The sequence below is a fragment of the Equus quagga genome, chromosome 1, assembly GCF_021613505.1.
Source record: "Equus quagga isolate Etosha38 chromosome 1, UCLA_HA_Equagga_1.0, whole genome shotgun sequence".
NCBI classification, from domain to species: Eukaryota; Metazoa; Chordata; class Mammalia; order Perissodactyla; family Equidae; genus Equus; species Equus quagga.
In genome coordinates, this window is record NC_060267.1 from 104,583,750 (window position 1) to 104,600,258 (window position 16,509).

Here is a 16,509-nt window from a genome sequence, read left to right on the forward strand (position 1 = left end):
TGCAACCAAACATACCAGCCCACTCATTTCTTTACTCTCACATGCAAGCCTAGTACATCATAAGTGTTCAATAAATTAAAAGAGATTTTTAAAATTGACATGGCCTTGGTGGACTAGGTGGTCAGGACCAACCCTCCCACTGAGAACAAATAGAAAAGCTAGACACAGTATAAAAACCTTTGTTTGGAAGCATCAGAGAGCTACCAAGGTGGGGAAGAATTGCAGAGCCAAGATCTGTGAGAAGCCCACAGAGGTAAACCAGGCATTTGCAAGGGGAGCTTTCCTCCATAAGGTGATTGCCAACCTCTGAGGCAGTGGGCATGGGATCAGATACTGACAGACTCATGGGGCTGGAGGGAAAAAACCAGAGTTTGAAGTCTGCCAATCAAGAGGAACCATGGAAAATGTCCCAGACTTTGGGTTGGAACCAATGGGAGCTACATCCTCAGCAAGGGTGAACCAGAAACAGATAAGCCCTAATTGAATTTAGTTGTTCCAGGGCTGCTAGTCCACTTGGCCTAGCAGTCTGCCAGAAGAAGATGTAAATCACATCATCTCTGTAATGTTTTGCATATCGCGTCCAATACTCAATCAAAAATAACCAAGCAGATTCAAGGAACTGAGGAAATTTGAATACTGATTAAATATGTGATGATATTAAGGAATTGCCTTTAATCTGTTTTTATATGTAAAAATAGTAGAGGTACATACTAAAAAGATACATTTTTATGAATGAAATGCTATGTCTTGAATTTGCTTTAAAATAAGCCCACGTGGGGAGAAAAAATGTGCATAGCAGTACAGGCACACCTTGCTCTACTGTACTTCACTTTACTGTGCTTCGACGATATTGTGTTTGTTACAAGACCTTCCACAAACAAAAAGGATTAAGAATCATCAAAGGCTCAGATGATGGTTAGCACTTCTTTTTTTTTTGCTGAATAAGATTGCCCTGAGCTAACATCCGTTGCCAATCCTCCTCTTTTTTGCTTGAGGAACATCAGCCATGAGCTAACATCTGTGCCAATATTCCTCTATTTTTTTGTATATGGGACACCTCCACAACATGGCTGGTGAGTGGAGTAGGTCCACATCCAGGATCTGAACCCATGAACCCGGGCCGCTGCAAGTGAAGCATGCAGAACTTTAACCACTCAGCCACTGGACCAGGCCCAACATTTTTTAGCAACAAAATATTTTTTAATTATGGTATGTACATTGTTTTTTAGACATAATGATATTGCATGCTTAACAGACTATGGTATAATGTATACATAACTTTATAAGTATTGGGTAACAAAAAATCTGTGTGACTCACTTTATTGTGACATTTGCTTTATTGTGACATTTCCTTTATTCCGACATTCATTTTATTGCAGTGGGTCTGGAACAAAACCTGCAATACCTCTGAGGTACGCCTGTACAGGCAAATGATGACTGGCTATGTGCTGGTAATTGTTGGAGCCGGGTGGTATAAACAGGGCAGTTTATTATCTTATTTACATATATCTTCTTTCATATATATTTGATTTTCATAATAAAAAGGTTTTGTTTAAAAAAAAAACAAAATGACTTACAACTAGGATATACAACCATTCACTGGGGCTTGGGGGAGGGAAAACAAAAGAGGAAGACTGGCAACAGATGTTAGCTCAGGGCCAATCTTCCCCTGCAAATAAATAAATAAATACCCAAACCCCAGGTATATAAGGAGATAATACATAACCCAAAACCAAGAAAAACAATAGACAATAGGAAAAGACTCACAGGAGATCCAGACAATAGAGATATCTGATAAGGACTTAAAAGGAAAACATGATTAAATGTTTTTAAGGAACCAAAAAGACGGAAATCACAATTTCAGCAGAGAACAGGAAATGTGTAAAATAAGATCAAATGGAAATGTAAGAACTGAAACATTTAATAATGAAATTAAAAATTCAATGAATGGTTTTAACATATATTAGACACAGCAGAAGAAAGAACCATTAAACTGGAAGAAAAGCCAAAAGCAAATAGCCAGACCAAAACAAGGAATGACAAAATGACATAAAATACAAAAAGTAGCATAAATTGATTCTGATATGCAGCTGAAGTCTTAAAAGGAAAGAAGCATGAGAAAAAGGAGCAGAAGCAATATTATAACAGATAATGGCTGAGAATTTTCCACAACAGATGAAAAACATCAACATAGATTCAAGAAGCACTAGAAAAAACAATCAGAATAAATACAGAGGTAGGTATATCATAGTCCAACTCCTGAAACCCAAAGACAATGAGAATCTTAAAAGAAACTGTGGGGAGGGCAAGAGGGAGAAAAACCAACTGTATCAAAGGAGCAGCAATGAGATAAACACCCAACTCCTCACCAAGGATAAAGGCAGCCAGAGACGACAGGATTATACTGTCAGCGTGCTGAAAGAAAATGACCACCAACTTAGAATTCTATACCCAAAGAAAATATCTTCAAACTTGAAGATAAAACAAGACACTTTCAGACAAACAAAAACTGAAATGTCTTTGTCACTAGCATTTCTAAAGGAAATAATAAAGGGTATTCTTCAGACAGAAGGAAAATGTCCTTGGTTGGAAGCTTCAAGATACCAAAAGAAATGAAAAGCAACAAAAAAGGAAATGTTAGCAAAACTAAATGAATATTAACTATATAACAATAATAATACCTTGCAGGGTTTAAAATATATACAGAGTTGTTTTCTTTTTTTTTTTTGAGGACGATTAGCCCTGAGCTAACATCTGCCGCCAATCCTCCTCTTTTTGCTGAGGAAGACTGACCCTGAGCTAACATCCGTGCCCATCATCCTCTACTTTATATGTGGGACGCCTACCACAGCATGGCTTTTGCCGAGTGGTGCCATGTCCGCACCCAGGATCCAAACTGGCAAGCCCCAGGCCACTGAGAAGCAGACCGTGCGAACTTAACCACCGCATCACCGGGCCGGCCCCTATACAGAGTTTTTTAAAATGAGTACACAGACACTGCTGGTTGCCTACCCAACATCCATTCTCCACTTCTATCTTATCACAGTTTTATTCAGAGAAGCAGTGCATCCAGCCAAAACAACTACATCCATCAGTCTTCCTCGAAGCTAAGAGTGGCCATGTGATACAACAGTTAGAATCAATGGGTGAGTCTTCCAGGAAAGCTCTTTAAAAGGGGGAAGACTAACCTGAGCACAACTTTTATCCTTTGATCAGTCCTTTCTTCTTAACTGTAGCACAGAGGCAACACTGGAGGTAGACCAGTCATCTTGTAACCACAAGGTGACAAGCATAAGGAAGAAAGCGAAGAGTGGCCGAGTGAATGATAAAAAGGAACTCAAGTCCCTGACGGCATAACAGAGCCTTCATACCAGCCCAGACTGCATGCCTCTGAGCTTCCTGCTGCATAAGAAAAATAAAGCCCCACTTGGCTAAGTCACTGAAGACAGATCTGTTACATACAGCCAAGAGCAATTGCTAGCATATGTGATTCATATATTGCCTTACAAATGTTTGGGGCTAAGGAGATCAAAACTTACTAACAGAATAAAAGCATGAAGTTCCTAAGGCCCCCTACCTAAATTTTTACTCTTCCTTATCATCAGTTACCAAATAACTCTAGAAGTAGAGCTCAGTTCCAGAAGGATGCAGAGATGTAGCCCCAAAGATCACGTGACAAGTTCTTCCAGGCCAAAGAATCAGACCAGGTTTTTTAAGTCTTGTTTTTTTTTGAGGATATAAAAAGCAACACAATTCTCAGAAGAGTTAGACTGAGAAAAGGCCAAGGGAGACACAAAAGCTTTCTTTGTTTAAACACCCATCTCTAAACAGCAAACTCACCCTTCTGGATGCTGCAAAACGGAGACCATCAATTCCACGGCCAGGGCTCCTGCAATCATGGCCAATCCTGGACGACTCACAGTGCACTGCTGGTCCAAGGTCCGGTCTCTGGTTGACTACAGTGAAACAATCATTGACGTGTGCTCAGAGCTTTACTCCACTCAACTCTACCTGTCTGAAGCACGAAACTCTTCCAAATAAAGCTATACAACACAACCAGATGCTCACTGCTGGCAAAGAACATTGAGCCTCAAATAATATTATTTCTTGCAGGTACCAAAGAAACCCCAAAATATACAATTTAGGTAACTAAATGAGGTAATATACTAAAATGAATGAGCAGTTACAGACAAATTAAAGACAGCAGGATATCAACCAAAACAAGGGCCTAGCTGCCTCATATAGTGGAGATGCAACTTGTGCTCTTTTAACTGACCCAGTTCAACTCTACTGTGCTTGGTAGTTAAGAGACAGAGACACAGAGAAGTGTAACCATTTGAACAGTGCAGATGATTCTGCCTTGTCATTCTAACTGAGCTAATGCCTCACAGTGCCTGTGAGATGGCAGCAATGATTTGCTATTCCTGCAGTCCTCAGTTCCTATGTGCCTCTCACAGTGTGGGCATCTTGTCACCATGAGTGTGAACACAGGGCTTCAATACAAGTATTTTTGCTACAACGTGGCTCCAAACACAGCCTTTGTTAGTTTAACCAAAGAAAATTCTGACCTTCCAGCTCTAGGCACATTAAGGGGTTATTAGAAATAATTTTGACTGAAAATCTTGCTTTATAAACAGATGTGACTTTACTGCAAATGACCCTTAACGCTACTTATTGGTAATAATGAAAGAACAGGACCAGCTGTATATTACGACACCGTGATGGAGACCATAAAGCCATCCTTTTCACAGAAGAGAATATTTATCTTTTTCCCTCTATACTGGGAGAACATAAAAGCCAGTCATCCAAAAGAGGTATGAGTTCTTAAGGAATACGTTTTAAAAGAAGGGGAAAATGGAGATGAGGGTCCAGAAAACACCTCTGCTTTGCTTCACCAGAAATGAGTATCTCTTCTGACAGAGGACCATTCCCACAGACTCTGCCTTGCGTGGTGGCATGCAGGCTATAGAATCCGACATTTGAATGGGCTATCACTTGCTGTTCAGGACACTTTCCACCTTGGACTGTGGGTTGCCAGGGAAAGTATTCTTCCCTCCCCTACTGGGGTTAGCAAATAAAATACGAGATGCTCAGTTAAATTTGAATTTTAGATAAGCAACAAATACTTTTTTAGTATAAGTACGTCTCGAATATAGTATGGGACGTAACTTACACTAAAAAAATTGTTCATTATTTACCTGAAATTCAAAGTTAACTGGGAATCCTGTATCTTTACTCACTAAATCTGACAAGCCTATGGCCCCAGCTCCATTTTGCAGCAGCACAAGGAGCCCAGGAGACTCGTTTGGAATTTCCCCACGAGGCAGTGTCCAAGCCCAGGCTGCAGTCTAGGTCTTCAGATTCCTCATTTAATGCTCTCTTCACTAACATAAGCACAGCATACACTGCTGGGCGCTGCCAGGGACCAGGCTATCCTGCACTTTCCATGCTGAGCTTTCCACAAAAACGGTGTGTCATTACATTTATGATGGTGCCAATCAAGGCTCATAGTAGAATAATGCCACCCCCAAAACTGGAGAATTCTTCTCTTTGTTAAAAGACAATACTTAAACAGTCATAAAGGAAAGAGCTGGGTCTCGCTGCCCTAGTAGGCAAGACAGTTGTAGGAAATACTTGGAACCACAAAGTAATCCACTTACATCTCCGGGGGCCACCACATCATTGCAGAAATAGCAGCCGAGTTTGTAGCCGGGGATGTTGGCAAAAAGCGATGAGCCCAAGAGGTCGGCAGGTGCCACGGGGTGGCTGGGATGCAAGTCCCCGGCTCCCTGCTGCTTAGGTTTCTTCAGGCCGTGTCTCATGACAACAAATGTGTCAAATCCCAGGGCAGCATTGATGACCAGCTTCAGGTTTCAAGGAAAAAAAGACCAGAGTTAAGAGATGCTTTTATTTTAAGCCATGGCTAATTTCATATCTGGTCAACTTTTAAAATTTATTTTATAAGTATTTGGATGTAAGTGTAGATTCTAGAAGCTAATGTTGGTAAAAGCTACCCAATACTAAGGGCTTTTTAAATGCAAAAGACTTGACAAATGATTAACAAATTATTTCACTTAGTTCCATTTTAAACTTCCAGCAAACATTCCCTTTTTACGGCTGAGAATATTGGAAGTCAGAGAGATTGCTTCTACAACTTGCCCAAGGTCATTCAGCTGGTAAGAGACAGGTGTAGAAAACCAACTCTCGATAGTTCTCAGCCTCATTCTTTCCACCATTATGCTAGCCTCTGTCACGTCTACACAGATTTTTTTCATAACAGCTCTATTGAGATATAATTCACATACCATATAATTCCCCTTTCATGTACATTTTTTTAAGCACAGGTTTTTTCATTTATACTATAAGATCTTCTCTTGGTTGTAATTTAACTTATTCTCCCAAATTTCTGTTGTAAAAGTTGGAAAAATTAAATAAAACCATACTAGAAAAGAAAACAAAAATCACAATCTCACAGCTCAAACAATTACTATTAACAGTTTGGGGTATTTCTTTTTGTTATTTTCTCCCTTTCTCTCCCATTCCTCCCTTCCTTTCTCCCTTCTTCTTGTCCCATCTCCTCTCTCTCTAGATAAACAGACATAGATATAAATGACTATATATGTTTATATATAAATATAATTGATATAAAATATATACAATACTGTATCTTGCTTATTTAATATAAAGTAGTGTTTCCATGTTATTAAAATTCTTTGAGAACATAACTGTGAATGGCTGCATACTATTCTATCATGAATATGTACCATGATTTATTTAACCACTCACTACTGTTGGCCCCTTGAAGTTGTCACCGACTAAAGAGTAGGGAATGAGGCGAAGTCTTTGTCCTCCTGGAGCTTACGCTGTAATCTAAGCAGAGTACTCCTTCTAGCGTAGAGTACCTCAAAGGGTTGCTATGAAAACCAAACAGTAAAGGACAGCTATTATACTGGATGATGTGTGTGAGGCAAAGACAGACTCTGCAGTGTAAGCCCTTTGGCACCATGTCACTAGGTCACACAAAGCACAGCTCTTTCCTGGAAAAAGGGCAGACTGGGGACAGTTCTCCCTCTAGGGTGATGGTGCATTGTCACAACCAGAGACAAGAGCCCCAGAGACAAGATCCACACACTCTACCTTTCTCTTGCTCGCAGCAATGACAGCAGGAAGCCAGCGGCTCTCCCTGGTGTCCATCAGTAGAAAGACGACATCATGGCTTTCGATGAGCTGCTCTAGTTGCTCCACATCCCTGCGGGCTTGCTCCAGGGTGACGCTGGAGAAGTTCACTGGATGTCCGGGCATGGGGATGCTCATGCTGAACCCTCTGGCATTCTAGGGAAACATCCAGACACATGATGTCTGAAGCAAAGGTGGGCGCAGCATCTCAGAGCCCATGTCTCCCCATAGCTACAAGCATGTATGCATGGTCACTCACAACCAAACGTTTCTCCATGAGTGATTACACTACTTTTTCCTTTTGCTCTCCGTGCCCTCCACCTTCTTCATCTCTGTATCCTAGACCACCTTGTCCTGTCACCCCAGGGTGTCTGAGCCTGGATAAAGCCGCAAGCAGGGACACACAGATCGCAGTTCCAAAGTGGGAGCGGGGGGACTTTCCCTCTGAGGCAAGCAGAACACTGGAGAAAACTGTGTATCTTTGGCTCTTTCCTACAATATGAGGCCAAGAAACCTCTTCAAAATGCCCTCTGTCTGTCCAGGTCCTCTCTGTCCAGGCGAGCCATCTCTCCCTAGTCATTCCCAAATTGCCCTCCCCTCCACTTCCTTAATGTATAACACCTCCAAATGGGATGTTATAACAAAAATCATTTGATTTATGCATTCACATAAGATTAGAATGACTGAGAGTCCTGCCTTAATCTTCTTAGGGATACATGCATTAAAAGAAAACAAAAAACCTCAAAACCAAAAACCTCTACTTGCTAACTATTAGCTGGAAAATCTACTTAGGAGGGTGCAGATATTGGTTTAGGGGACGGGGCTGGGGGGGGGGCGGGGTGCGACAGCAGAGTGGGTTACTGAAGTGAAGCTTCATTCTCTGTCCAAAGTAGAAGCTGCCCGGTGACCTGGGTCCTGTTCAAGTGTGGGGACTCCGCACTTTCCACAGGGGCTTTAGAACGCTTCCGGAATTTATCATATGCCCCTGCAGGCCCCACAGTGTCTTAGCTGGTAAACAGTGAGTCACATATGGGTGAAGCCAGGGACATTAATTTTCCATAGAAAAATGTGTTCTAGAATCACAAACTGCACCTTTAATCCTCTGCACGGCACTGGCCACAGGGAGGTGTGTGAAAACATCAGTTTTTTCATTCATTTGCCAAAACTCCTCACCTATTGGAAAAATAGCTCAGGGGACAGGGTAAGTAGATCTTTTTATAAAAGAAAATCTATTTTATGGATTGTAGCTACTTTCTCCTTATCTTAAACTTTAAACCTAATCTCTGGAATTCAAGAAAGAGACAATAGTAACAATAGCAACAATTTTTAAAAGAATGGAAAAAAGTTGCAAGCAAAGCAGGAAAAGATGCCATGCACAAAGGACTTCAGAAAGAAGAAAGGTTCAAAACAAGTCCATTTGAACAATGAGAACACCACAGAGACAACTATCAGGACCTCATTCATTCAGTAGTGTACATCTACCATGTACCAAAGACTGTAATAAACAATGAGAAAAGCAACAACCACAGTAACAGTAATAATAACACCTCACTGTCTTATTACAATCGACAGAGCATTTTAAATGGTGGTAGCTTGATTCGAAAAGGTATTATGTAGGTATTTTAAAGACACCAAGCTTAAAGCATAATTACTCAGTACTAATTCTGACCTTTTCAACAATACAGCTCCTCACCCACATCCACGGGGCTAACCTAAATGAATCTCCGCCTGCTACAATTTCAGCCAGTGACTGCCTGCATAGCACTGGCTCTTGGCCCACCATTTAGGTCCACATGCCTGAGGCTGGAATTCAGCAAGTTTCAACACAATAGTCTTCAACCTTGGTTGCACATTAGAAGCACCTAGATAGAGAGTTTAAAAAATTCCTAATGCCCAGGCTTTCCCCCAGACCATTTAAATTGGAATCTCTGAGAGTGGGCCCAGCCATCAATATTTTCTAAAACTCCCCAGATGATCCAACTGTGTAGTCAGGATGAGGTATAATTTATAGAAAGAGAAATACACAGATCTGGGGCGTACAGTTCAATGTGTTCTGACAAACTGCGGATCAACCACTGCACACGTGTATCAAGATACAGAACCTTCCGCCCCCTGCAGCGCGCTCTTGTGCCCTTCCAGCCAGTCCCTGCTACTCCCCACCGCCACGAGGCAACCACTGTTCCGACTTTTTCCTAGATTAGTTTTGCCTTTTCTAGAACCTCATATAAACAGTATCCTACAGTATATACTTGTCTGTGTTTGGCTTCCTTCACTCAGCAAAATGCTTCTCAGGTTCATCTATATTGTTGACTAGCAATAGTGCGTTCCTTTTCGTTGTGTGAATATACTTCAATTTGTTTGTTCATTCTCTTGTTGACAGCTGTTTGGGTTATTTCTAAATTTTGGCTATGATGAATAAAGCTGCTATGGACATTCTTGTATAAGTCTTTTAGTGTAGCTATGTTCTCATTTCTCTTGGGCAAATACCTAAGAGCGGAATTTCTGGGTCATTAGGTAGGTGTTTAGTTTTGTGAGAAACTGCCAGACTGATTTCCAAAGTGGTTGTTTTACCAGAAAAGTATGAGAGTTCTGGATGTTCCACAGCCTGATGACATTTATCACTGTCAGTTTTTTTTTTTTTTAATTTTGGCCATTTTTGTGGGTATATAGTAATGTATCTTTATGGTTTTAATTCATATTTCCCTGATGACTACTGATGTTGAGCATGTCCCTGTATTCTCTAGCCATTTATAGATCTTCACTATGAAATAAGTGCCTGTGCACATCTCTTGTCCCTTAAAAAAAATATATGGTTTGTCTGTCTTATTATCGAGTAGTAGGAAGAAATGTTTATGTATTCTGGATAAAAGTTTTGCCAAATATACGTCCACTGAGTATCTTCTCAGTTTTGGCCAGCCTTTTCATTCTCTTAATGGTATCTTTTGAGAAGCAGAAGTTTTAGATTTTGATAAAAGTCCAAGTTATCCATTTTTTCACTTATGGTCGGTATTTCCTGGGTCCTAAGAAATTTTCAACTATCACAAGATCACTAAGCTGTGTTCTCGTAGAAGCTTTGTAGTTTTAGCTATTATACTGAATTCTGTGGCCTTACTGAGGTATCACCTAAGGGTTCAGCGTATTCAATGAGGTCCCTCCATTCTGGATAGGTGGGACTCCAATGTTTCTCAGCCTTGTAGGAGCCCTGGAATCCCATTCTTCTCACAGCAGAATGGTGGGGATTTTGCCCAGGCTTACAGACTCACACTCTGAACATGAGGAGCACGATATTCAGTCAAAGACTCAAGGTACTGCCTGGACAGTTTTCTGGAATTCCTTCTCTGCATAGCTCCTGTATGTCTGATACTGTGTGCTGCAAATTCCAGCCATTTCAGATGCTCTGAACTCTGATCTCAGTTTCCTCAGTTCCTCAAGACCAAGAATACCTCCTTGGGTTCCACATGGGCTCTGGCATGGGCCAGAAAGTGCCTCCATGCAATGAGTTGGGACAAACATCCTTTCTTTCCCTTCTGTCTGGGATCACAGTCTTTCACTGCTTAGTGTTCGCTGTCTGAAGAGAGTCATTTTACATATTTTATCCAAGTGCATAATTGTTTATGGTAGGAAAGCTGGTCCAATATCAGTTACTCATCAGGGTTGGAAGCAGATGTCCAGAGTTGGGTTTTAAAGCCTCTAGTATGGCTCCATAATCTTATATTTTATTGGCTCATCTTTAAAAAAAAATGGTGACCTCATATAGTTATTTGATTTATTAAAGATTAGTTTTTTTTTCTCCTCAGTTAATTCAACCCCAGGATTAGACACGGTACTTGTGGCAGAGCAGTTCTTCTCATGTCTTAATCACTTAGGACTGGCCTTTTTTCCCTGTGGCCTGCTGTAAGGAAGGTGATGAATAAATATTTGTTGAATAAAAAAATTAAACCAAACTGATCATACAAAGAAAATCCCATAAGCCTGGCTAACCAATAAGTGAAACAGTTTCGCAGGTACTTTTCATAAAGTTGATGAATTACACTCATACTTTACAGGGTTCTGTACATTATCTGTTATGATTTATATAATGCATGAAGGATAAAAGTATAAGACACCTGGCTCCTGGCCTCAAGGACTGAATAATCCAATAGCAAAAATAGAGGAATATGATGTCAGTGCTGACGAAGAGGCTCAATCCTGGTGGGCTGATGGTTTCAAGAAAAGTTGAACTTGATCTCTAAGGCCCAGCATGATCTGGCCTTGCTTTCGCCCCAGCCTCTCGTCTGCGTTCCTTGACCTCCATGCTTCAGCTATCTAGTTTTCCTTCACTTCCATGGACGCACCATGCTGCTTCCGACCTCAGGCATTTGCACAGACAGCTTGCCACTCTTAGTCTAGCTAACTCCCACTCATCCTTCAGGACTTACCTTCCTCAGGAAGTCTAGTCTAGGTCAGGCCTACCTGTTTATTACACGTGTTTATTACAATTTAATTGTTTATGAAATTAGTTGTTATTGACCATGTGCCCCACTAGACCATAAGCTCCATGTAGGGGAGAGGGAACATCATCTGTCTTGTTCCCCAGTCCCTAGCACATTGGAGGCCTTAAATAAATATTTAATGAACGAGTAAGTAATAGAATAACTGAACAAACAAATGGGAGGAATTGCATTGCGTCATAGACAGTAGGTAGGATTTGGGCAAGCAAAAATTTCAGGCAACTAATAAATGGTAGAGCTTAGATCCAAAGCAAGGTCTGTCTGGGCCCTGAGAGGAGTTCATAATACTCTCCAGTGACAGTCTGAATTATTCTTCCTGACTATGCACTGCCTCCCTCTAATAGAATTATAGGTCCTTGCCCTTTGCCATATGACTTTGCAGGACCTCCCACTAGGAAGGCAGAGTATATGACCAACCCCATTGACTTTGGGCTTTACATTGGCGATGGAGATGGAGGACAGTGTGCTGTGCCATTGTTGAGCTGAGACTTTAACAGGTATGACAAGTTCTTACCAACTCTTTTACACTTCCAACTTACATCATAAGAAGAGCACAACCCAGATGACTGCTGCTCCCTGAGCCTAGATTTTGAAATAATGACATATAGAGCAGACTGGAACCTGACTTGAAGCCTAGAGCCCAGCCTAGCCCAGCAGCTAAGCCACAGCCAACCTGCAGACTTGTGAGTGTGAAATAACTGTTTATGACTGTAAGCCACTGAAATGTTGGGATTGTGTGGCATGCAATACCGTCACAGCAGAAACCTAACATGCCTCTTCAATGACAGGATTGTAACTTATTCCTATTTCTTTTGGCTTCTAGCACCCAGCTGGGCACACAGTGGGTGCTCAATCAATACTGTTGAATTAAACCAAATAAATGACATTCCTTGGGTACCCTGGTGAAATGGACAAAACTGTCAGAGTTGCTTCTAAAGCAAAGACTTCTAAAATGAATGAATCTAACGCTGAGTGACTAAACAGAGAAACTTTGAGAAAGTAGGCTTTTTTAGTTAGTGCTGAGAGGCTCTTGTGGCACTTTAAGTATAAGCAGATGCTTCGGAGACACCTAATCTAACCTCTGTCAGACAAATTAATTAAGCATGCAAGATGCAAAATCTCTTTTGCTGGATGATCCCCAAAAAACTGGCAAGATCGTGACTCAAATGAGCTGGAGGACATGTCTCTTATATCTAGTGGTTTTTAAAGCAAGTCACGCAACTCAAAAACAGGAGGCAACTAGAGTAAAATGGTAAATATTTAGCCCGATCTTTCTTCTGCAGACTTAAACTCAATTTAATTTCATAAACCTGTACTAAGTAACTATCAAGTGATTCTAGTAATGAGGGAAAAATAACATTCTACATCTGAGCCACCATAAATCCCTTTGGGACAAGGAAGGATATAAAAATGTACATACCCCCAAATTCCTTAACTTAAACTCAGATAATGCTTCGCAACTTCCAAAACATTTTTACATACAGTCTTCATTTCATTTTCACAATAACATACGAGATTTTGTTTTGTTTTTCAATCCCCATCTCTGAGATGAGGAAACAGAGGCTCAGCCAATAGGGCCTGGCAGTAAATGACAGATGTCTAACTCTCTTTCACCAATACCATACGGCCTCATTCGCCAAGACTCCAACACTGAAAGATATAGGAGAAAACCTCTGACATTCCCCAACACCATCAACGTACCACTCCGGGGAATATTTTCTGGAGCCGGTCTGCTGCAGCCAGGGCCTTGGGCTTCCCACCTGCTAAGCAATCTTCAAATTCGTAGAGAGGCTGCCTCACAGGATTGGAGTAGGAGATCTTGGCATTGTCTACAAATGTGATGTGTCTGACGCCCCAGCCCTGCATGGAAACAGGAGATCATGGTGTGTTTCTGATGAACGTTCTGATGAACACTTCGCAGGGCACCTCTCTTGAAATCCCTAAAAGGGGTTTACTTTGGAGATCAGGTGTGGAACTTAAAAATACAGAACATTTCAGCAATTAAATCGTGCAAATTCAGTTTTTAATAAACAGAATGTCAACTTCCTTTGAAAGACAAATAATTATATACCCAGTGCATGGCTTCCTGCAGTAATGAGACTACGAAATGTCAGAGTGGGTCTGACTAACAATTCATTATTTTTGACAGTGGCACCAGAAAAAGATTTGAAAATTAGTCCCATAAGAATTGTCTATGTTGCTGTCTTAAAGGCATTAGCAATAGCCCCCAAATGTCTTGTTTCCCTTTAATGAATAATTAAGTATAAACAACAGCTCATCTTAAAACTCACTTAAAGCCTGAATTAACTCCTCAGAAAAATGTCTTACAAGTTATTTCCCACCATATAACATTGTAGAAGAGTTTGTACTATTTCTCCAAGAGGCAAAAGCTTTATTAATATTCTGGAATGTAGGGGATGATTCTATATTCTCAGAAATAGTTTTCACACACTTCAATTACATCTCCCATAAAGGCTTATAGAACCACACAATTTTAAAGTTAGATGGGATCTCTAAAATCCTTGGTCCAATTACTTTGTTTTGCAGATGTGGAAACTGAATCTCAGAAAAGATAAGCAAGATAAGACTCACTTGAGGTCATAGATCTGCTTAACAGTGGGGAGAGAAGGAGATCCCAAGAGTTGCAACCAAATGAAGATGCCCATTTTTTAGGGGATAAGGTGGGGTCTGTATATTTCAGTAGATGATAAATAAGCATAGTGATCTAAGAGAAGCTCTGTCATGACTGGAGACAGAGCTAAGATTCTGCTCTCTCTCTTATTTCAATATCCGTCCATTAGGGACTCTGAACTCAGTTAGACTGATGATTTCAGGGGGACAGTCAACAAGAACCCAAGATTCGTTTTCAGGGTTGAGAATGACAGGCCAGAATCCACCCTTTCAAAAGCATAGTTTAGATTGGCTGTTTGTTTTGAAGCTCACTGGTAACTTTTGGTCTACTCACCCAGTTTTATAAGTGACTTTCACCAGCTAAGCAATATACCATGGAGTGGGAAGAATGGCATGGAAAATCCAAAAGTCACTTGTGCTTGGTTTGGGAATATTTATTTCTGAAGCATTTTTATCTTCCTTAAAGCAATGCTGAGTGGATAGCAATGAAGGCTGTCTGGGAACATGCTGGGCAGTGGGAAGGAGGCCAGATAAAGTACAAACACGCCACAGCTTAGCCACATGCAGGTGGATTTCCACACACAACTTTTGGCTTCCTGGAATGCTACACAGTTTAATTGGCTAATCCAAAGAGTAAAGAAAACTACAATACTCAATGCTGGTGAGGATGTGGTGGTGAAAAAGCCATTTTACTGGCTGAGAATGTAAACTGGCGTAATTCCTCTGGAAAGCAATTTGGCAATATGTTTCTAGAATTTTTTAAAATATTCAGATCCTTTGACCTACTTCCAGCAATCCATCCTAGGAAACAATCTGAAATATTGACAAAAATGCAATCACAAAAATGTTCTCTGCAACCTAATTTATAGTTGTAAAAAATTGGAAACAATGTTAAAACTTAACATCGGGGAATGTCTCAGTAAATTATGTTTTATCATACAAGAAGGCATATTTTACAGACATTAAAAAGGCTTTATAGGCATCCTTTTTAATGACATGAGAAGTGTTTACAATGTTAATTGATAAAAGCAAGGGACATTTTTATATATCAAATAACGTTTTTAAAATATACATTAAACAAACACTGAAAGGAAATAAGTGAAAAAGTAGGAAATGAGTGTGCTTTTTTCCTGCTTTCTAACTTTTACACTTTATAAATCTTCTACAGTGGGTCTATACTGACTTTATACTTTTTAAAGTATGTTAAGAAAACCTAAGCACCTAATTCTAGAAGCTGTAAAAAGAACAATAAAATAAATTCCACAAAACTTCTTCTACAAAAGAGGAAGAAATTAATAGATAAAAGTAGATATTAATGAATCTGAAAGCAAAACAAAATAAAATTAAAAAATTACAGAACTAATAAATTAATCAAAGATTTAGTTCTCTCAAAAGACTAATAAAATAGGCCTCTCTGGCAAGTCTGAATAAGAGAAAAAAAGAGAAAACATAAATTTATACAACATTAGGAAAGAGGAAAGGTTAAAAAGAAGATAAAGAAAGATGGTCCTGTGGCCTAGTGGTTAAAGTTCTGCCCACTCTGCTTTGGTGGCCCAGGGTTCACAGGTTTGGATCCTGGGTGTGGACCTGCTCTACTTATCAGCCATGCTGTTGAGGCATCCCACATACAAAGCGGAGGAAGACTGGCACAGATGTTAGCTGAGGGCAAATCTTCCTCACCAAAAAAAAGAGAGAGAGAGAGAGAGAGAAAGAGATTTAAAAGAGAAGAGAATATCACATGTATTTTATGTCAATTAATTTTTAAATTTAGGTGAAATGGATTATTTTCTAGGAAAACAACATGACTAAACTGACTCAAAAGCAGTATAAAATCTAGAAAGGTCAATCAGTATAGAAACATTTGTAAAAAGTTTCTAAACATTCCTTGCTCCCATCACCAACAAAATTCCAAAAGGCACCAGACCCAGTTGGATTTATAACTGAATTTTACCAAATCATCAAGGAACAGATAAATTATATACTTAAACTATCCTGGAACAGAGAAAAGGGCAGAAAGCTTTATTTTATAAAGCTAGCATAACTCAGCTATAAGATACAGAGAGACACTACGAAGAAGAACATTATTATATACCAACCTGACTTATGAATAGATGTAAACCTTAGAAATAAAACATTACCAGTTGAATCTCATAGTATATTAGAAGAATAACAACCATGAACAAACAGGGTTTTTCTAGGAGTGCTCAGCATT

At 40.0% G+C, this 16,509-nt stretch overlaps 1 protein-coding gene across 3 annotated transcripts in view; it reads right to left on the reverse strand.

Moving 5' to 3' along the window:
• Nucleotides 1–16,509, reverse strand: part of ATG7 (autophagy related 7) — a 258,483-nt gene that overhangs the window by 180,220 nt on the left and 61,754 nt on the right. For all 3 annotated transcript variants that reach the window (XM_046641431.1, XM_046641447.1, XM_046641438.1), the window contains exons 12-15: nucleotides 13,368–13,526; nucleotides 7,138–7,332; nucleotides 5,661–5,864; nucleotides 3,841–3,956 (exon numbers count right to left, since the gene is read on the reverse strand). In XM_046641431.1, coding sequence (XP_046497387.1) covers nucleotides 3,841–3,956; nucleotides 5,661–5,864; nucleotides 7,138–7,332; nucleotides 13,368–13,526 — 674 coding nt within the window. The remainder of the gene's footprint in view (nucleotides 1–3,840; nucleotides 3,957–5,660; nucleotides 5,865–7,137; nucleotides 7,333–13,367; nucleotides 13,527–16,509) is intronic.